The 23,548-nt window shown below is 41.1% G+C and overlaps 1 protein-coding gene across 1 annotated transcript in view; it reads left to right on the top strand.

The window, feature by feature from the left end:
- Positions 1 to 23,548, top strand: part of ARFGEF1 (ADP ribosylation factor guanine nucleotide exchange factor 1) — a 230,663-nt gene that overhangs the window by 167,832 nt on the left and 39,283 nt on the right. Inside the window, exons 21-27 of the mRNA XM_068237469.1 lie at positions 5,403 to 5,561; positions 6,356 to 6,500; positions 6,864 to 6,954; positions 12,387 to 12,427; positions 12,527 to 12,696; positions 20,421 to 20,572; positions 22,080 to 22,252. Of these exons, the coding sequence (XP_068093570.1) occupies positions 5,403 to 5,561; positions 6,356 to 6,500; positions 6,864 to 6,954; positions 12,387 to 12,427; positions 12,527 to 12,696; positions 20,421 to 20,572; positions 22,080 to 22,252 (931 nt within the window). The remainder of the gene's footprint in view (positions 1 to 5,402; positions 5,562 to 6,355; positions 6,501 to 6,863; positions 6,955 to 12,386; positions 12,428 to 12,526; positions 12,697 to 20,420; positions 20,573 to 22,079; positions 22,253 to 23,548) is intronic.

Genomic DNA, 23,548 nt, shown 5'->3' with positions numbered 1-23,548 from the left:
GATAAAGGCTCCCAATATATAATATTTTTATTCTGACTTTGACAAAGTCTTTAATTCCATTAAAAGGCATTCTTGTGCTCAGGGCACCATATATTCCATGAACAGATACATTTATTACAGTGCAAGCAGCCTATCCTAATACATATTGCTATCATCTAACTCAAATAGAAGAACTAATGCTGGGAATACACGGTTCGTTTTTGCCTTCGTTTAAACCTTCGTTTCGATTGTGCCTTTTGTCCTTTTCGATCCCGAAATAATCGGTCATACGGTTAATATCACCACCCACGGTTTCGTTTTTTTTTTCGATTCTGATGGTTTCGTTTTTCCAATGATCGAAGGCTGCAAAGAAACGAAACGAAAATCCCTTTTTACAGGGACGGACTAACATAAACGAATATATAATCGATCTGAACAGCCATCAAGCCTACCAATGGCTCGATTAGATGGATAAAGAGAGATAATCTCAAACATGTTCGATCACTAGTCGTTCGTTTTTGGGGTCTATTAATCGAAACTATAATGAGATTATGACTATTTTCACATACGTTTTCAACACTCGATTCGTTTACCGAACGAATCGAAGGTTTAAACGAAGGCAAAAACGAACCGTGTATTCCCAGCATAAGTAGCTTATCAGGTTTAACCAGTTGTGTGGTTTAAGATGGTATATCTGCACCATGCAGGACTTCAGTTCTGTCTCAGGGGTGTAGATATTCGTCTATTGCAGCGGATGGCAGCCGCACGCGCCTGCACTTGCTCCCGCACATACTCGTCACCGCTCTTTCCTATTTAATGATCTAAGTCCCCATGTCAATGATTACCGGCATCAATGAGATGCCTGCGGTCATTGTAATAATGAAACTAACATAAAAAAGACGATTAAAAAAAAAAAAACATAAATAGTTACCTTAGGGGCTGAAATTTTTTTAATATGTATGACAAGAGGGTATAGTACTGTTATTTTTGAAAATATGGACTTGTAATTAGTGATGGATGCAAAACTGAAAAAATGCACCTTTATTTCCAAATAAAATTTTGGCGCCATATATTGTACTAGGTAAATATTTTAAATGTTGCAATAACAAAGACAAATGGGCAAATAAAATGTGTGGGTTTTAACTACGGTAGCATGTATTATTTTACAACTATAATGGCCGGAAACTGAGAAATAATAATAATTTTCCATTTTTTTCTTATTTTTTGTTTTAAAATGCATTTAGAATAAAATAATTCTTAGCAAAATGTACCACCCAAAGAAAGTCTAATTAGTGGCGCAAAAAACAAGATGTAGATCGTTTTGTTGTGATAAGTAGTAATAAAGTTATTGTCGAATGAATGGAAGGAGCGCTGATGGGGTGAAAATTGCTCTGGTACAGAAGGGGAAAAAACCCTCAGTTGTGAACTGGTTAAGCCCTTTAAATATCGGTCAAGGGACCGGATCCTAACTTGTGTACAGAATGAGTGATGACCAAGTAAGGTCACCCAAATAGGCATGCTGTAATAGAAATGCTGTCAGTCCTATATAACCATAGTATTCATGTGACCCAGGTTCATAGATGATCATTAGGTTCACAATACACTAATGACTATAATATTATTCCAAAAGAGGATCTTCATTTGGGACAGCTAAAGGTTGGTGTGTCTGTGTGCATTGCTTGTACCACTGCAGAAATGTAAAAACTCATCAAGAAAAACTATTTTTAGAGTGATTATCTTTTAGAACTCTTTTCAGCTGTAACCCCCAAGGCTTTTGCAAGATGAGAACCGACATTAGTTATTTTAATGACTTGAAACTGGTCCAAAACTCCTTCAATTCCATAAAAATAGAAGTAATTAATGAGGCCCCAGGTTATAATGCTTGATTAGAATTTGAACAGTGACCATTTAGTAGGAGGCTGTGCAAGGGCAGTAACTGGCAACAGCCAATCAAAACGCTTTATTCACCTATTATTATTATTATTTATTGTATTTATAAAGCGCCAACATATTACACAGCGCTGGACATTAGTTAAGATTACAAACAATATTTAGGGGTTGACAATGACATACAGCAATATGACAATACAGGAATACAAGAAAAACCAGATCACGCAGCACAGTATAAGTACAAAGTAATGCTTAGTCAGTCACTGGAGGGGAGCATGGAGATTAGGCAAGTTAGGTTCACACAGATGCATAGCATGGGTGCACAGTAATGGAGGTGCATGATCAGGTAGGACACAAAAGGAGGAGGACCCTGCCCAAAGGCTTACAATCTAGAGGGAGAGGTAGGGACACGAAAGATAAGGGACCAGAGTTCAGCTGTGGGATTAGAGCACTTGAGGGGTGGTAGGCCAAAGTGAAAAGGTGAGTTCTGAGCGCTTCTGATATCCCTTTAATAAAGTGAAAGCTCATTCCTAGAGGTTACTGCATTGCTAGAGGCCATGGTAGGGTTCTATGTGCTGGCCTTCTACATCAACTGGCTATAATAAAGTATATAGATGTTAAAGGACCACTATCCCGAAAATCATAACATTTAAAATGCATTCAAATAAGAAGTACATTTTTTTTTTCCCAGAGTAAAATGAGCCAAAATTACTTTTCGCTTATGTTGCTGTCACTTACAGTAGGTAGTAGAAATCTGACAGAAGTGACAGGTTTTGGAGTAGCCCATCTCCTCATGGGAGATTCTGAGGGGTTTTTATTTGTTTTCAAAAGCAATTAGCAGGGGGCTGGCCAGCATCTTTGTACTTTATAAAGAATAAAGGCCATACTGAGAATCCCCCATAAAAAGATGGACTAGCCCAAAACCTGTTGGTTCTGTCAGATTTCTACTAACTACTGTAAGTGACAGCAACATAGAAAAGTAACTTATGGCTCATTTTACTCTGGAAGAAACCTTGTGTCTACATGTATTCGCGATAGTGGTTCTTTAATGAAATTGGCTCATATCATAGAGTACATCATATGTCCAGCATATTTCAGTTCCAGGTTAGCTCACACATGCATCACTGTTTTCTGGCAATTTTATGTGCATTAACTTTTGAAATGAGCAAAACATCAGAGAGCCAGCTGTAAGGAGAGATTAGTCAGAGCGTGGAAGATAATGCAGAGACAGCAAGGGCAGAGGCCTTTTTCCTTAATATTTTAAACGTGGCAGAAAATTGCCTGCCCATATTACACATTGCTTGGTGAAAATAAACGCTTGCAATTTTTCTATTTGATTCGGTCCGTTACAGATCAAAATCTTTCCCTGCAGGGCAGAGTTTTGAAACTTAGTTAAGAAAAATTCCATATTTTTTCTATTTATTTTTTATTAAATGTTGGTGAACGCAGCAAAGTGTGAACTGTCAGTTTAACAAGTAGCTATTTTATGTAAGGACATAGTGTTTTTTGTTTGTTTTTTTTTGTTTTGTTTTTTTACTTTATAAAACAAATCACAGTGCTAGGAAGCATTTTTGCACATCTGACCTCAGGGTTTCTTTTTTGCATGTCTGACCTCAAAGTTATTTGAAAATGTCAAATTCATGCCAAATTTCATACTCCTTGTCTCATTCAGTGCTAGGTTTCGATAGAAAATTGCTGTAAACATGTCTCATTGCTGTGCAACTTGTCTAATTTAACCACTTGAGGACGGCAGTGTTAAACCCCCCCATAAAGACCAGGCCATTTTTCAATAACTAGGCCACTGCAGCTTTAAGGCCTCACTGCACACAAGTGACCCCCCCCCCCTTTCTCCCCACCAACAGAGCTTTCTGTTGGTGGGGTCAGATCGCTCCCCCAATGTTTATTTTTTTTATCAATATTTATGTAATTATTTTTTAAATAAAACTGACTATTTTTTTTTTATTTTACATTCCCCCCTCCCCCCCCCCCCCCCATCAGCCAATTACTGTGATCAGCTGTCATAGGCTTCAGCCTATGACAGCGGATCACCCCCGAGCCTACCAGTGGGACAGCCGTGTCACACGGCTGTCCGCGATCGCCGCTGGGAGACCTAAGGCGGAGCTCGTCATCCAAGCTGAGATCCTGCAATCCCCGCCCCCAGGACCTTACGCCGATCGGTGTTATGCGGTCCTGGGGCTGCCGTAGCATCCACGCCAATTGTGTGGACGGTTTTTAAGTGGTTAAAGTTGATAAAAACGATCTTTCTATTTCAGTTTGCAGTCAAATATTTCCCAATCTGGCTGGGAAAGGAAATTACGCTTCTTTGCATGCATGGCAACAGCACTCTGTTTGGAGTACAGCTTGTTCTTAAAATCCCACCTTGCAGCAGGAGTAGTTGGCTGCATACATAACAGGAGGCATGACGCAAAACTACTTTAGGGGACTCGGCAGAATTTCCCTTTTAGATTTCCTGCTAACTTGATTGGGTGGACGACACCCTCCCAAACTGCTTCAGGTTTCAGATAGGTTGTAGTAAACAACACCCACACTATTTAGCCAATCACAATGCTTTGTACTGTAGAGGGTCCTGTGATTGGAGAACTGTTCCCTATGAGGTTTCTTGTTGGGTCCCCTAAAGTAGACTAGCACCAGAGCTATTGTTACTCCGACACAGAATCCACTGACTGGCAACAAATTTCAGCACTCCTATCTAATAGTTTCTGTTAGAACGCTTGGAAATGGCATTATTTTATATGCACAAAAAACTATTGGGATTGATATAAAGTCATGGATATACGGTAAGTCATCAATTCTTGCATTGTATAGACCTCCAAGGATTACACTTTTAAACGGAAAGTACAATTTCTTACTAATTAAAATTTTTCAGCAGTACTGATCATGGAATCTCGCTCATTTGATTGCAACAAGTTTGCCTTCGTATTGACCAAATATACACAGCATTTCTCTGCACCCAGCAATAGTGTGTGCTAGGGCCTAGACCTAGAGCACGAATATCCAATAAGAAACACAGCTATGTAGCCCATAGATTGCACTACACTGAATTATAAAACATTTATTATAATAGAATTCTGTGTGGTGCGATCTATGGGCTACATAGCTCTGCTTCTTATTGGACTTCAAATTGACCAGATATGAAATGCATAAACTGGTCTTGTACTGTACTGTATAAGGCTTGGTTCCCACTTGGAGCGGATACAAAACCGCACGGTATTATAAATTATATTGTTTAGGGAATTACTCAGGCTCGGACTCTGCATGGTGCGCGGAGGGGCATATACTTCCAATAGATCTGCTATGTGCTTGGGTCCCATGTGGTCTAGAGTCTTGAATGTCAGCAGGAAATGAGGGGAAATCTCTACAGCCTGTAGTGAAAACCCTCAAAAATGTTCTGAAATGTTCCTTTATACAGTATTCAGAACTAAAATAAAACATTTTCCTGGAATGTGCTGTAAGTAAAGCAGTGACTGTTGTCTTACCATGTGGTGTAATTGTGTCTATGCTTTGTCTTTCAGCTGGAGCGGGATGCCTATGTCCAGGCATTAGCAAGGTTTACATTATTAACGGTGAGCTCTGGAATTACGGAGATGAAACAGAAGAACATAGATACCATCAAAACTCTCATCACTGTGGCTCATACAGACGGAAACTACTTAGGAAGCTCGTGGCATGAGGTAGTGTGTCTTCCCGGCTTTCTGCTTGCTGTGACAAGGACAGAAATAATGAGGCTGGAGACAAGGACGCCTTAATAATGTCTGCTGTGCTATAGATATGTAAATAATATGAAATGAAAAGGGGAACCATGTCTTTATATAGGTCACATTGGAATTTCGCTTGATATTTATCAGCAATTATTAACCGCTAACAGGCCAAGGAGTGTTGCAGCTTAAAGAGGAACTGCAGTGAAAATAACATAATGAATAAAAGTGCTTAATTTTCACAATAACTATTTATAAATGATTTAGTCAATGGTTTCTCCTTGTAAAATCTTTCCTCGCCCTGATTTACATTCTGACATTTATCACATGGCGACATCTTTACTGCTGGCAGGTGATGTCAGTGGAAAGAGATGATGTACTTTAGGCAGTGGAAACAGCTGTTATTTCCCAAAATGCAACTAGGCTCCCACAGTGTGATGTCAGTACTTCAGTGCTGTGAGGCGCTGACATCACACTGTGGGAGGGGTTTCACCACAAAATCAGCCATACAGAGCCCCCTGATGATCTGTTTGAGGAATGGAAAAGATTTCTCATGGGAAAGGGGTTATCAGCTGCTAAATGGGGTGAAGTTCAATCCTTGGTTATGGTTTCCCTTTAATTCCTAGAGCAGTTTTCTTGTGTATTGTGTTCTGTGTTAGTTTACATATTCCTTGCGCTATATAAAATTCTAAACCTCCAAATAAAATAAGCTAAATCGGTGGAATCCTTTAATGTTCATGGCTGTAATGTGTCATTTCTTTACCATGCAGATCCTGAAATGCATCAGTCAGCTTGAACTTGCACAATTAATAGGCACTGGAGTGAAGCCTCGCTACATCTCTGGAACTGTGAGGAACAGAGAGGGGTCATTCATTGGAACCAAAGACCAAACTTCCGATGAGTTTGTCGGCCTTGGTGAGTCTGTTGGTTTACTTTCACATGTTTGAAAGGCATTGATGTATTCTAGATTTATAGATCACACTGAACTATTCCCATCAGCCCATGCTGCTAGTGGCACACAGTCTAAGCTGGGAAAAAGGCAATGCTCAGATGTACCCACTGTGACCAGCTTTATCAGATAATTTTTTTTTAATCAGCATGTTTTTTTATTCTGAGGGAATCCCATACAGGAGCTCATTCAATCTCTATGTAGAATTGGATGGCAGGAGGGATGGCCACTAGTCGAGTTGCTTTCCATTGACTGCGTACTGATTATTTTGTTGTGCTGGAAGTTATAAGCCTGATTAAAATCATTCTGGATTTCTGTTTTATTATTAGTTGGAGGCAATGTTGACTGGAAGCAAATGGCCAGTATACAGGAATCCATCGGGGAGACCAGCTCACAGAGTGTTGTGGTAGCTGTGGACAGGTACGTACAATTTGGTCTTGAATTTTCTGGTATGTTATGTACTTGTTGTTTGTTCTTACTTGGTGCAGCACCACGGATGATGATAGTGCTTTAAAAAGAATAATTAGCCGTCATGTATAACAAAAATAAGGGGAATCGCATAGGAAAGTAACAGACACATAGCAAAACACTGAGTGCAGTCCCTGTATTCAGACTGCAGAACTAAAGTTAAAACTTATCCCCCAACTAGGCATGGCAAAGCTGAGGAGAACTCATGGAGTTCTCCTAAGCTTTGAAGCATGTGATCAATTTGATCAGCTGATAGATTTGTAAGGCTCTGATTTGCTGGTCATAATCATGTGTTAAACCAGGAAGCCATCACAGCAAATCAGAATCGTACAAATTTATCAGCTGATTAAACTGATCAGATGCTTCTCCATGAGTTCTAAGCATTGCCATCCCTACTCCCAACTCCCTTTTTTCTATATATTTTGTCTACCCAAAGTAATGTTAATATCTTGGCAGCCTGGAGAGTGGTTCATTAATAAGACTCTCAGAGCGAAATATAAGTAAGGTTATAAATTCCTTCAGACACTTAAAAAAACAAAAGTTCTTAAAACTTATAATAGTGCATCTGGCTAAACTAAATGTATAAATTATGGCTGTAGTTCTACATTAAAGGTCTTAACATGGAAGTTCATATTGTCACTATAGTATTGTCCACTATGTATCCATACTAGTATGGCAGTGTTACCACTACAGGCAGTGAAAAGTATTGTCCACTATGCATCCTTACCACCATAGTAATGCTACCACTTCAGTCAGTGAAAAGCATTGTCCACTATGCAGCATTGTCCACTATGCAGCATTGTCCACTATGCAGCATTACCACAATGGTGCTACCACTTCAGGCAGTGAAAGTATTGTCCATTATTCAGCCTTATGACCATAGCAGTGCTACCCCTTTAGGCAGTGAAAAGTATTGTCCACGACGCAGCCTTATGACAATAGCAGTGCTACCCTTTAGGCAGTAAAAACTATCGTCAACTATGCTGCCTTACAAGCATTGCATTGCTGGCACAACACACAGCAAAAAGTATTGTCTACTATGCAGCCTTACCACAGTAGCAGGGCTACTACTACAGACATTAAAAAGTATTCACTACTTTGCAGCCTTATAAACATAGCAGTGCTACCACTTCAGGCAGTGAAAAGTATTGTCTACTATGCAGCCTTACCAGCATTGCATTGCTACCACTTCAGGCAGTGAATTGTCATGCATACCATGCTGCCGCTATCCATGCACACAGTGAAATGTCATGCGCAGCACGCTGCCTTAAAGAAACAACATCAATGAACATTTTTTTTCAATTGAGATAGGAATTGTTTTGGAAGTGCTGCTAAGTACTGATGTATACATTTGAATGCTTATTTCTTTGTTTGTCGTTATCAAATTCCTTTCACACTAACTGACCAAAACTGATGGATTACTTAATCATGTGGGAAGGGGGGATTCCCTCTCACTACATCTATTAACCCTGTGTGTGAGAAAGCTCTCACTGACAGCTGTCTGTGTCTCTGATTGAGCTGTCTGCAGAGAGCAGAGGAAATGTATCTTATGTGCAACATAAACATTTGTAATTGTGTGGGAAACCTGACACCCAAGGATTTTCATATAAGGTAACTCTGCAGTCGAACATGAAAAAAAGCTGTGTAATATTGAAACAGAGATTCACCTTTGTAAATGAAACATTCCAAAATATACACACAATTAATTAAAGCTTTTGCCTCTGATATTTAACAGGAAAAGTAGGAAAATGTTTACACAGCTACTTAAACATTTTTTATACATTGTCATTTTAGAACACTTGGTTTGATAGCGTTCCTTTAACACTGTAGTAGTGCTATCACTACAGGTAGTGAAACGTAATGCACTCTTGCAACCCTGCTATCATAGAAAGGCTATTGTTGCTGATGGTGAAAAATAATGCAGGGCTGTGGAGTCGGAGTCGGGGCAATTTTGGGTGCCTGGAGTCTGGAAAAAATGCACCGACTCCTAATGAATTTAAACTGTAATTAAAATAGAAAATATGATAAAATGTTCTATTTCTCAGATAAATAATTTATACATACAGTAATAGCTGTGCTTAGTCCACAAAAATGAAATAAACCAATCAAAATGAGTTACTTGTGCTGCTTCAATAAAGCAGTCCCCGTATTTTTTAAGTCAGATATACACATCTGATTGTGACTGTTTATATGATGTGTACACAGGAATCTCTTATATATACGAAATAACATTTATGCTGTAAGTAAAAAAGCCTGATGTGTAGCCGTGTCACTAATAGAGATGGTCAATGAGATGGAAATAATTCTGCGTTGATTCTGATTTATGCAAATGTGTGAAACCAAATAATTTGATATGTTGTTAAAATTTGGTTTGGTGACTACGAATTAAATGGTACCTGAGAAGGATGAAAATAAAAGTTTTATACATACCTGGGGCTTCTTCCAGCCCCCTTCAGGCTAATCAGTCCCCAGTGTTCTCCCCAGAATTTTTTTTCCAGCTGGGTGGCATGAAATAGTAGCCGGGTGGCATGAAAAAGTAGCTTAGTGGGTCGAGATGAAAATGCAGGGCAACTCTGCTTACAGCATAGGAGGAGGTGAGCCGATGACAGCCGGGTGGTCACCAAATCTAGCCGGGTGGAGCACCCGGCTAAAAGAGCCTGGGGAGAACACTGGTCCCTCGCTGTCCACCTCCACCACCTGGATCTTCTGCTATGAGTCCTGGTAATTCAGCCAGTCAGCGCAGTCCGGCCGCATGCTGCTTCCACAGCCAGGAGCGTTCTGCACCTGCGCAATAGTGCTGCGCAGGTGTAGTACGCTCCCGGCGGCGGAGTGTGTGCATGCGCACTACGCCAGACTGGCTCAGGTACCTGGACTCATAGCAGAAGATCCAGGTGGCGGAGGAGGACATCGAGGGACTGATTAGCCTGAAGGGGGCTGGAGGAAGCTCCAGGTATGTATAAAACTTTAATTTCATCCGACTCAGGTTTACTTTGTTGCACAGTAGTACTATACTCTACATATGCACTCTCCACAGAGCTGCAGGGAATCCACTGAGAATGTTGTGCACATTGAACACAGAGGTGTTGTCTGTCACCCATAAACCTGGTTCAGATTGTGCATGAAGAATGTGTAATAGAGGAAGAATCTCCTTATTCCCCTGCAGAGTACCTGCACATCATTCTTACATGTACCCACACTTACATTGCCTAGGGCCTGTTAGATGTTCTTTGTTCCGGTCTGTACCTTTTACAAGTACTCTTACCAAGGACTAGTTTTAGTCTATGACTAAAGGGAATAAATATGGCAGTCTCCATATCCTTCTCACTGCAGTTGTCTTTTAAAATTCCTAAGCGTTGGCAGTTAAGAGACGAATTTCATGTTACATACTTTCAATCAACAAGATTGTAATATGCAAATTTGAGGAGTCTGAGTCGGTGGAATCCTAAACTGAGGAGTCAGTCTGTGGATTTTTGTACAGACTCCACAGCCCTGAAATTGCATACTGTGCAGCACTCCAAAGGGGGAACTTTCACTTCAGCCACTAAAAAAATAAGGCTTGCAATGAAGTATTGAAAAGTAATGCACACTATACATTCTTACTACCATAGCAGGGATAACTTAATGGGCAGTGAAAATGAATTTATACCGTGCAGCATTACCGCCAAAGCATGGCTATTGTTTTACCCTAATGGGGCTCACCTTGAGGTTGGTGGAAGGATGGGTAGAGGGGCCTGATTTCTATACTTGCCAAATTCAGCCTTAGCATGTGATGTAATCATTAAAAAAGGGGTTACTATGCTTTGATTGTACTCCAATTGAAATTCATACACTTCCTTGGAATCAAGCAACATTTTCTTATGAAATTTGAGTTATGTGTCTTGAAGATCTGGTGCTTGCAGTACTGTGAACGAGTGGTATTTTGATTACCACTCTCTTCCTCTTGTAGGCTGCCCATCCTCTGCTCTAAGCAGGATTGGCAGCTTTTCTGTGCAGAGTTGAGAGCCAACCATAGTGCACCCCAGGAATCTCTGCTTATTCCAACTGCAGCCAGTGAAGGAACTGCTCTCATTAGTTCAGCATGATTCCACATGATAACGCTTCAATGCATGCTGGAGAGTGCCAGCTTATTATAGTTTTCCTGTAATATTTAGTGCAGATTAATCTTTTATCATGATAGTATTCTCCACATGGTTGAACACTCGCTAGCAGGAGCGTTTCTTAGCACGTGAATGAAAGGCCAGGCAGTGCGCAATACGCGGTGACTGGAGAGGCCTGCGTCACGTCACAACATGCCTCATTCACTGACCTTTCTGCTTGTTTGTGAGCGATCAGGGCTGACTGGCTGTGGCTTCATAGACCATGCTTGAGGGAATGTGCTACACTGATAGGGGCACAGAGTAAATCAAGCTTTCATTCAAGCAGCCTGTACAAACATCACAGATTACTGGGGGGGAAAAGGGTAATCCTGTCCTGTAAATGCAAGAAGGTAATGTTTGTGGCAGAGTTACAACTTAAAAAAAAATTAATTATCCTTTTAAAGTGTACCCAAGGTGACATGAGATAAACATGTGTATGTACAGTGCAAAACATATGAACTATTTTGCTGCCTGATAGAATTCATTTTTTAAGCATGGAAGTGACCACTTCTGTCAGGTACCTAAAGGTGGTCACTAATGGTTCAATTTCTAGCGAAAAATCGTTCGAGCGATCGGAAATTCTAATCGGATTGATTGTAAATAATCTCAGTTAAAGGGCACAATCGATTACAAACTATTATAAAAATAGTCCAAAATTTGGATTTTCTTGTTGGTTGTCATAGATAGGAAGCAAAGATTGGTTCATTGATGGTGTAGTGAACAATTCAAATGATTTTTCGCTAGAAATTGGATAGCTAGTGGCCTCAAGTAAACATCACTGATAAGCTAATTACAGCCATAAAAGTTTGCCTGGCAGAATACAACCTCAGAGAGCAGAGGGAGATAAAATAAACCTTTTTCTAAATCTGGGACACTTTCTAGGCTGCTACTGAGCAGAGGCAACAAAACATTCAATCTAGTATATAAATGTTAAAAATATAAAATAAAACCATGGGATATATATATAAAAAGTCATTTTTAGGAGTTGGATCATAAATACAATTGTTTATCTCATTAGTTTATTTTCACATCGGGTTCACTTTCAGATAGTTTTTTTTTTTAATTGGTTTGAGAACTTGTATAGCATTTAGTAGCTATTACATTATGTCATGTTCTATTTTTTGTATGGCGCTATGGATCAACCCCTTGTTCATTTTCTCGTCTTTGTAACGTCTGTTATGCACCTAACTTTTGTATATTGTTTTCAGTGTATGTTACCGTTTAAAAATATATTTTTTTAATCTGCAGGATATTTACTGGATCCACAAGGCTAGATGGAAATGCTATAGGTAAATATTTCATAAACTATTCCCGATTCATGCGATAAATTTATGGTGAATATTTATTCACCGTTCTTGTATTAATGTCGTCTCATTCTTTGCTTGCAGTGGACTTTGTACGCTGGCTGTGTGCTGTCTCAATGGATGAGCTGGTGTCACCCACACACCCACGTATGTTTAGCTTACAGAAGATTGTAGAGATCTCTTACTACAACATGGGCCGTATCAGACTTCAGTGGTCCAGGATATGGGAGGTTATTGGAGATCATTTCAATAAGGTATGGCATACATAGTGGTCCACACTGACATCAACCTCTGTGTAATCCTACTTCTATCATTCTAGATATTCCTGGCACATTTTACAAATCTGCTGGCTGGAACTGGGAAAATAAAGTAGATGTCCAGATCAAGGATTCTGATGGGTTTCTCTTAGCAACAGGTCCACTTCTATAAAAGTTGTGCACTAGATTTACTCCAAAGCACCTTGCACTGGTTTTGATAAACATGCCCCTCTGTTCTGTACCTACCCATCTCTTCTCCTGTCATATCAGGTTCCAGCAACTGCAGCTGGATTTCATAGCTGACCTCCTGCATCAGGCCCTGCCCTTGCCACCTGCTAGTGGCTTGCATTGAAGCTTTCTTCCAGCTGCCAGAGGTCCTGTTATTCAGTTATTCTGGCTGTCCTGAACGCTTAGTGAATCGAGGTTCACTTGACCAGTGCCTGAACAAAGATGGGAGAGCCCGTGGTTCTCTCTAGGGTTCTTTCTGGATCCTAAAACCCATTTTTTTCTGTACTGTGCCAGTCCCTTTTCCCAAAAAATAAGCCCTACCATGAATTTTGCAGGATGTTTGAGGATGCTTGAAATAGAAGCTCATCTCCAAAAATAAGCCCTATGTAACAGTTCATAAATAGTTCAAAAGACCCCTAAAGACTCAAAGCAATAGGTTTTGGCACGGGCCGGACATGTAAATTGTTGTACATGGGGAAAAAAAGGAAATGGTCACAAGAAATTTATGGTGGAATTCAGGGTTTAGAGATTTAAGATGATCCAGAATGGAATTACATGACTATTTGAATAAATGTTGATTTATATTTTTTTAATGTTGAAGAATAAATCTTTTGAAGCAAAAATGTCTATCTTCGGGGAAACACAGTAGCTTTTTTGTGAAACCTTCTGCTATTGATCCTGTCTGCAGCATCCAGGATCCAGAATTGTCCTTTGCCTCTGCTGGTCCTGCTAGTTTAGTCAGCTGTCATTTACTACATAGCCCCCTGGGTGACTGAGGGCCTACTACTTAGCTGACTATCAGTTCAACAACCTATAAAGTACCTGAAAGGTGTGACCACTTTTTGTCCTTCAAATTGCTAAAGTTCTCCAAGGTTGCATATAGTCAAAAATGTTGCAAACTTGTTGCCCAGTATATGTTTAAAGTGACCCTGTAGTGGGCTATTGCCTCCATTTGTGGCACTAAAGCTGTACAATATAGCGTATTCAATACACATTAACTGATATTTATCAGACAACACAATTCAATTCCCAAAGAGAGAATATATATACAAATAAAATAAAATATAACTTTTATTGATCTACATTAAAACCATATTTTTGTGTATTTTACTTTTCCTATATGAGGTAGGTGTAATATAATATTTTGATCAATGTACGACCGTCAGGTCTGAATAACAATTGGTCACACCTATTCCTCAATAAAGATTGCTTTTTGTGCAAATAAAAGACCCCCCCACCATAAATTCAACATGTGTCAACCCCCTATAATGGGGCCGTCGTCAGGGATAAAGAGCGTGCTACGTGCTAGGGTGTTAAGTGCATAGAAATATCACATTGCAATCATAGTATATAGAAAATAAAAAATGAGAGCTGTGCTCTCAAGCTCAGTCAAGCATCAACTGGGACTCATCAGTTCACAGCCTTATATGCTCTCCAAAGGGGTGGAGCTATGTAAATTTGTAACCACCCACTCGAAGGCTGCTGCTATTGGCTACTATATCCATCCATCAGCAGTTTGCCTTATTTGATTGGTTGCCCTATCCGCAGCAATAGTATTTAAAAACGCAATTTGCAGATCCAACAGCGTCCCCACAATCATTTAGCAGATTGGGGACACCTCTATCTCTGTCTCTTACCGGCAGACGCCTCTTTGTACTGTCACTGAGGCGCTACACCTGCTACTGCTGGAATTCTGTTTTGTCCCCACTTTATTGCCTGATGAAGCGGGCTCGGCCTGCGAAACGCGTTGCACTTTTGGGGTACCATATAATAAATGTGATTACTATTATAAAGACAGTCTTTCGTGTCTGCTTTATGGAGGTAAGTCCACCACTTCCTCCAAGCAAATTTTAAAGTTCTTATCCACTTTTATCCTGCTGGCGCCTCTGTTCTCCTACTGCTATACCGTGTCCACCCCTGGTGGAGGGGTGATCTACCCCTTTTTCTCATCTACAGAGAGCGACTTCTTAATCCTGAGTGAGGACAGGTCTAATCTCCTCACCTGCTTATACAGTGGTTGCCTGTGTGGTAACCCACGTTTGTGAGTATATTCTTCTCACTGATTTGCAAATAAAATAGACGAACTAGAGTTCATTCTGAATGACAAAGGCTATGACATTGTGGGAATAACCGAGACATGGATGGATGAAAGCCATGACTGGATAGCTAATTTAAAAGGATACAATGTGTTTAGGAGGGATAGAACAGGGAAAAAAGGTGGAGGGGTTTGTCTCTTTGTTAAGAATTCTTTTACAGCTGTCCTCAACGATGAGATGGAGGAAGATTGCGAAGATGTGGAGTCCGTTTGGGTAAATATTCATGGTGGAAATAAAAGTTGCCAATTGCTTATTGGGGTATGCTACAGACCACCTCTTATTAATGAAGCTGCAGAACTGCGATTACTACAGCAGATTGAAAAAGCTGCAAGTAAAAACGAGGTCATAATTATGGGCGACTTCAACTTTCCAGACATTGACTGGGGTATTGAGGCTACCCATTCTGGTAAAAGCAGCAGATTTCTGGCAGCACTACAGGACAATTACTTGACTCAAATGGTAACGGAACCAACTAGGGGGAATGCGTTACTGGATCTGATCATTTCTAATAGACCAGATAATGTATCAAATGTGCAGGTTCAAGAACATTTGGGAAATAGTGATCACAACATGATAACGTTTGATCTGGTGACTGATAGGCCACGGGGCAGCGGGACCACTAAAACTATGAATTTTAGAAAAGCTAAGTTCAATCAAATTAGGCAGGCACTAAGTTTGGTGAACTGGGATAATGTACTACAAGGGGAAGACACTGAAGGGAAATGGCAAGCTTTTAAACGTATTCTCAATCAATATTGTAGTATGTATATCCCATATGGAAACAAAATGTCTAGGAATAAAAAAAGGCCTCTATGGATGAATAGAAAGGTTAGGGATAAAATGAAGAGGAAAAAGAATGCCTATAAGGTCCTAAAACAGGAGGGGACTGAGGCTGCACTAAGCAATTATAAGGAGTGCAATAAAAATTGTAAAAAAGAAATTAGGCTGGCAAAGATCGAAGCTGAAAATCAAATCGCTAGGGATATCAAATCTAACCCAAAAAAGTTTTACAAGTACATCAACTCTAAAAAAAGAAAGGTTGACTGTATAGGAATCCTAAAGGATGAGGGTGGGAACTCAATGGTGGATGACCAAGGTAAGGCAGAGTTATTAAATGCTTTCTTTGCTTCTGTCTTCACAAAGGAAACAGCACTGTTGCAAATTACAGAGGCAGAAGAGTCTCAATCTTCTAACTGTAATATTAAATACTTAACGCAGGAAGAAGTAAAGGCAAGACTAAATAAATTAAAAATAGACAAGGCACCTGGCCCGGATGGCATGCATCCTCGGGTCCTAAGAGAATTAAGTTCAGTTATAGCTAAGCCCCTTTATCTTATCTTTTGTGACTCTCTTGCAACTAGCAGAGTCCCAGTGGATTGGCGTACAGCCCACGTTTTCCCATTATTTAAGAAGGGCAAAAAATCTGATCCAGGAAATTATAGACCTGTAAGCTTAACATCAGTTGTATGCAAACTATTTGAGGGGTTACTAAGAGATACTATACATGACTTCATAGTAGAAAATAATCTTATTTCTCAGCATCAACATGGGTTTACTAAAGACAGGTCCTGTTTGACTAACATGCTCAGCTTTTATGAGGTAGTGAATGCTAATATGGATATTGGGAATGCTGTAGATGTGATATACTTGGACTTTGCAAAGGCCTTCGACACTGTTCCCCACAGAAGTCTGGTGCAAAAGTTGAGGATGCAAGGACTGGGGAAGAGTTTGTGTGCATGGATAGGGAACTGGCTAATGGACAGAAAACAAAGAGTTGTGGTCAATGGATCGTACTCAAAATGGGAGACTGTTAGCAGTGGGGTCCCACAGGGGTCTGTACTGGGTCCAGTGCTCTTCAATTTATTTATTAATGACCTAGTAGATGCAGTAGTGAGCAATGTTGCTATTTTTGCAGATGATACAAAATTGTGCAGAATTATCAACTCTCAGGAAGATAGTGTCATATTGCAACAGGATCTGGATAGGATGGCTATATGGGCACATACATGGCAGATGAAATTCAATGTTGACAAATGTAAAGTCATGCATTTTGGTCGTACCAATGGTCTAGCACCATACAAAATAAATGGGATACAGTTGGGAACATCAAACTTGGAGAAGGACTTAGGAGTACTCATCGACAACAAGTTAAATAATCGTACTCAATGCCAAGCCGCTGCAGCTAAAGCGAACAAAATTTTGGGATGCATTAAAAGGGAAATAAAAACTCGAGATGCTAGCATAATATTGCCCCTGTTTAACTCTCTAGTAAGGCCACATCTGGAATATGGAATTCAGTTCTGGGCACCACATTACAAAAAAGATATTGCAGTTTTAGAGCAGGTGCAGAGACGAGCTACAAAATTGATACGTGGGATGGAAGGTCTCGCTTACCAAGAAAGGTTAGATAAACTGGGTTTATTTAGTCTAGAGAAAAGACGCCTTAGAGGAGATCTAATTAACATGTATAAATACATTAGAGGGCAATATAATAGCTTGGCGGATGAGCTTTTTGTCCCTAGGCCTTCTCAAAGGACTAGAGGACATGAGCTGCGCATGGAGGAAAAACGTTTTAGCCATTTATTTAGGAAAGGGTTCTTTACAGTAAGAGTGGTTAAGATGTGGAATGCATTGCCACAGGAAGTCGTTATGGCAAACTCTATACCTGCATTTAAAGGGGGCTTAGATGCTTTCCTTGCGTTGAAAGACATCCATGGCTACAATTACTAGGTTATGCCCAATGATGTTGATCCAGGGATTTTATCTGATTGCCATCTGGAGTCAGGAAGGAATTTTTCCCATTTGGGGCTAATTGGACCATGCCTGGTGGGGGTTTTTTCGCCTTCCTCTGGATCAACAGGGGTATGTGGGGGACGGGCTGGAGTTGTACTTTGTACTGGTTGAACTCGATGGACGTATGTCTTTTTTCAACCAAAAAAAAAAAAAAAAAAAAAATAACTATGATTTGCCTTACTTCATTTATGTTTTGACATACTACACTATATTGGGCTCTCGGTTTCTCTATATTTTATCTCTTTGCACTGTCGGCTGATAATGGCGAACACTGTCTTTTTTCCCCCATAGGGAAGCATTGGGCGCTCCCTATTGGTCCTTCGCCTCCGGGTATCCGCCCACTCTGCAGACGTCACTGGTCTCCGCTTTTTTCCCATAGGGATACGCTAAGCCATCTCCTATTGGTACATTTACATAGTCTCCCCGCCCCTGCACCAATCAGTGCTCGTTCCACTCTGCGCTGTGCTGTGTTTGTAAACAAATGTGGACGGAGCATCACTAGTATTACGGCCGGTACATTAGTGGGTTTTATGTGTTTATTAAGCCATGATGCCTTATACATCTGTGCTATTAAGCACTTTTATATTAACCCACGGTATTGGTATATATAGATTGCTAAAAAACCCAATCTTTTAGTAGGATTGATGGCACGATATATCATGAGGATTAGTCTTGGATCTACTATGCTATTACTGTTCTCATAAAGATATATAAATATGCTGTCATATAGATGGTAATATACATTAATGGAATCTGGTAAGTATTTACATAGGGATTATTTATTGTAGCACCACTCACAATATTTAAAGGTCACCCATTTTTGTACAGTATCATGTAAGATATTATATTTCTTCTGCATATAGTCAGAGCCTGAATAGGATAAGGAAAATATGTATTCTTTCATACCACTCTTAATTATAATCTGTCAAGTGGCTGGACTTTACTCCCACATATCTCACAGTCCCATATACTTTCATTTGTATGACCTATTACTTTATCGTATGCAGTCTTCAATGGTGTAAGAGTAGTATATAATATGTAAATCTCTCCGCATCTTTATTGTTGCATCCACTTCCTAAAAATACTCATTCCTATATTTCTGACACCTATTAATAAATATCCTCGGATAAATGGGGTATATGTAAATCCCTCATTTAATCTGCCTGGGTTTAGAGTTCCCAGGCGGTAAATCCATTTCGCTTCTAATTGCCGAAGCTTTAGATCCAAATTGCCACCTCTCGGTCCCATCTTCCATTGTTGAATTACAAAGTATTTGAGACATGAGGTGTCACCCCCATGTTTCTCTCTAAAGTGGCGAGCTACTGTTGTATCTTTAGGGTTCTTAATATTGCCAATATGTTCTAAGATTCTCTGCTTTACTTGGCGGGTTGTCTCACCTATGTAAAGCATATACATGCCCATGCCCTATGCCAACATATTACGCAGCGCTTATATCCAAATAGTTGAATATGTAATAGTGTGGTGTGTAATATGTAATAGTGTGATCTTCATGTTTGCTATTTCGCTGCATCAGTGTTTTACTACAGCTTACATCTGGAAATATGCCTGAAGAAGGGGACTAGATCCCAGAAAGCTTGCATTATTTAACGTTATCAGTTAGCCATTAAAAGGTATTACTTTTACAAGACTTTGTTTTTTTCTACCTACATGTAAATGTTTATGCAAATTCTTTCACACAACTCATGCAGGAACCAATGCTATCCCTAAAGCCAAGTTAAAAGCCAGGGTCTTTGTTACAAGAATGAAGTCTCTGGCATAATCACATACACCGCATATAGGTTCTCCATTGTTAGTATATGTGCATAGTGTACTACCAGCTCTCTCACTGGTGGGGCTCTGTTCAGCATCTGTAAGCACAACTGTTTGGCTGGACTTCCTGGTTCAGAAGACACTCATCATGTCTACTAACTGCTAAAGTAGTAAGTTTGAATACTATACAACCATATGTAACAACCCACTTACCATGCAGCTATGCAGACCAGAAATAGAATTCATAAACTGTAATTCATTGTAAACACCAGCCTTAATTTGGCAGCTTGCTGATATTCGGCAAAGAGCTTTGCTAGTGTATCCCCTTGGGGGTGGTCCCACAAGCAGCCGTGATTGTAAAACGCTGCTTGCAGCAGTCTATATGCGATCCCAGAGTTATTGCATCAGTGGCTACAGTAGCCATATCGCAATTGCTCCAGGAAATCGCAACCATTCCACGATTTAGAAAAACCTGGGTGCTTTGGGATTACACAGAGCACCCATAGTGGGCCCCCAGCCTTATCCTGCTAGATACTGGTCTGTGAATTTTCAGACCAGTGAATAAGCAATGGAAAAGTTATTTGACTACAGAACATCTTATGGTACCGAGTGTTGGGGTTAAATGTGAGAGTTCTGGTAGTTGCAGCTAGGGTTGGTCACATGCTGCAGAATGGATACTCAAATAAATATATATTATTTATTTTAACATCGTGTTACAGCTTCACTTACCATATTTTGGGGGTTGATTGTTAATTTTTTGTTTTTTGTGAAATAAACATCTAGCATAGGCTTGATTTCCCCTTTCATCTTTGTGTTGCTCTGTTTTCCTATTAGGTTGGATGCAATCCTAATGAAGATGTTGCAATATTTGCAGTAGATTCTTTAAGACAGCTATCTATGAAATTTCTGGAAAAAGGGGAGCTTGCAAATTTCCGCTTCCAAAAAGACTTCTTGAGGCCTTTTGAGCACATTATGAAGAGGAATAGGTAAGGGGATGATATATGGAGCTTCTCTATTTTTCTCATATTAGTTTGTATGAACCAATTACTGTATTTTTAGCAACAGAAGACGCTCCTGACCATAAGGCTCACCTGTTTAGAGGACAAAGGCCAGGGGAAAAAATATGGCGCAGCGACGTCTTGTGGATCTGCTCCCCCAATCATTATGTACCCCTTATGTCCTTCTTGTTCCCCTTTTGTACCTCTTATGTACCCCCTTGTACTTTTTGTGTCCTCCTGTGACCCTTTTGTGCCCTCCTCTGTCTCCCTCATACATTTTGTGTCCTCCTTTGACCCCCTTGTGTCCTCCTCTGTCCCCCTTATGTGCTCCTCAGTCCCCTTGTGTCCTCCTCTGTCCCCCTTGTGTCCTCCACTGCCCCCCTTGTGTCCTCCTCTGTCCCGCTTGTGTCCTCCTCTGTCCCGCTTGTGTCCTCCTCTGTCCCCCTTGTGTCCTCCACTGTCCCCCTTGTGTCCTCCTCTGTCCCCCTTGTGTCCTCCTCTGTCCCCCTTGTGTCCTCCTCAGTCCCCTTGTGTCCTCCACTGTCCCCCTTGTGTCCTCCTCTGTCCCCCTTGTGTCCTCCTCTGTCCCCCTTGTGTCCTCCTCTGTCCCCCTTGTTTCCTCCTCTGTCCCCACTTGTGTCCTCCTCTGTCCCCCTTGTGTCTTCCTCTGTCCCCCTTGTGTCCCCCTTGTGTCCTCCTCTGTCCCCCTTGTGTCCTCCTCTGTCCCCCTTGTGTCCTCCTCTGTCCCCCTTGTGTCCTCCTCTGTCCCCCTTGTGTCCTCCTCTGTCCCCCTTGTGTCCCCCTTGTGTCGTCCTCTGTCCCCCTTGTGTCGTCCTCTGTCCCCCTTGTGTCGTCCTCTGTCCCCCTTGTGTCCTCCTCTGTCCCCCTTGTGTCCTCCTCTGTCCCCCTTGTGTCCTCCTCTGTCCCCCTTGTGTCCTCCTCTGTCCCCCTTGTGTCCTCCTCTGTCCCCCTTGTGTCCTCCTCTGTCCCCCTTGTGTCCTCCTCTGTCCCCCTTGTGTCCTCCTCAGTCCCCCTTGTGTCCTCCTCAGTCCCCTTGTCGTCCTCAGTCCCCTTGTCGTCCTCAGTCCCCTTGTCGTCCTCCTCTGTCCCCCTTGTGTCCTCCTCTGCGGAATGGGGAAGGTGACATAAGAGTCTCATGTGACCATTCAAACGTTTGAGGAGCGACTCCCCTGTTGGTCAGTATTGCTGCTCAGCAGGGCACTGCCTAACATTTTGCAGAAGTTTGGGTGTGCTTTTTATAGAGAGCAGTGACAGGTATCCTCAGAGACCAGCTCGCCGCAGTACTGAAACCATGTGTGGAAGCAAAGAATCTTTTTGGACAACTTGTTGCTTGTTTTATTTTCAGCATCGGTATAAAACTCCACAGGGGATATTTGTACTGCAGTGTGTTATATTTAATTCTTGTTTGATATTTGTCAGAAAGCTGCGGCATTGTCGCCATCCTTATGTAATGCCATGCTATGTTTGTATTAAGGTCGCCTACCATCAGGGACATGGTAGTCCGCTGCATTGCACAGATGGTGAATTCCCAAGCTGCTAACATTCGCTCAGGCTGGAAGAACATATTCTCAGTTTTTCACTTGGCTGCCTCGGACCAGGATGAGAGCATAGTGGAGTTGGCTTTTCAAACCACTGGTCACATAGTTAGTGAGTATTTTTATGGCTGACACTGAAATAACTGTACTGTTGCTATTCGGTATGTTCCAAATGTGTTAAAGGGGATTTCCAATGTTTTGGGTTTGTTCTTTTATTATTACATTCAGTAGCAAAAATGTGAAAAAATATTTAAACAGGTAAATAAAATATTTGGCGTGAATATTTCATGCTTAACCTCCCTGGCGGTAATCCCGAGCTGAGCTCCGGCTAGCCGCTGGAGGCTCAATGCAAGTCAATGAAGGGCAGCGGGAGCTTTTACTCACCTTCCGGGGGATCCAGAAGTCTATAGCCATTCTTCTTTCTGTCCTCGGAGGCTCTGAATCACTGTGGTGAGATCGCCGTCATTCAAAGTGGTACATCGCCACCCGGAGGACGGAGGTAAAATTGCAGTGCTGGAGCCCAGGGAGGTGAGTGAGTATAGGGGCTGCTGCTGGTTTTCTGGCAGCATGATTGTTTCCTAATTTTCGGGTCTGAAATGTTCAGAAAAGACCCTAAAATCAAAAAAAGAAAATCATACTGCCAGTGAGGTTAAGGGAACTAGAAGTGAGAGTGATATGGAGTCTACCATGTCTATTTCCTTTTAAACTATACCAGTTGCCTGGCAGTCCTGCTAGTCTCTTTGGTTGCAGTAGTGTCTAAATCATACACCTGAAACAAGCATGTAGGTAATCCAGTCTGACTTCAGTCAAGCATCTGATCTGCATGCTTGTTCAGGGTCTATGGCTAAAAGTATCAGAGGCAGATGAACAGCTGGACAGCCAGGCAACATGCATTATGTAAAAGGAAATAAATATGTCCACCTTCATATCACTCTCACTTTGAGGTAGCTGCAGGGGAGTGAGGTCACGTGATAGGCGGCAGGGTGAGTGCAGAAGGCAATGCTCTCATGCGACAACCTATTGAATCAATCTTATTGATGGCCAGAGGTGTCGGGGAGCATCGGGGGTCCGCTGTATACACACTAGATTCTTGGCAGAGGTGGTCGTTATCGGCCGCCTCAGCAGAGTTTCATCCAGCGTTTATACAAGGCTTAATTCCTGTTGGTTTGATCGATTAATCAGCAAAATAATCTTTTGTTTCCGAACTTGATCAGCTCCATGTGAAGTTCCTGCTCTGCCAACAGGAACTGAACTTACCTTGGAGCACTACTTCAAGTTGAATTTTTATTCTATCTTGTTAAAGCACAGTGTATGTACAGCGCCAAGCACACAAATGACTAGGCTATGTTCCTTTTTTCTTTTTCTTTCTCTGCCTAAAAGAGTTAAAAATCAGGTATGCAAGTGACAG

The sequence above is a fragment of the Hyperolius riggenbachi genome, chromosome 5 (genome assembly GCF_040937935.1).
Source record: "Hyperolius riggenbachi isolate aHypRig1 chromosome 5, aHypRig1.pri, whole genome shotgun sequence".
NCBI lineage: Eukaryota > Metazoa > Chordata > Amphibia > Anura > Hyperoliidae > Hyperolius > Hyperolius riggenbachi.
This window is presented reverse-complemented; position numbering and strand designations above follow the sequence as displayed.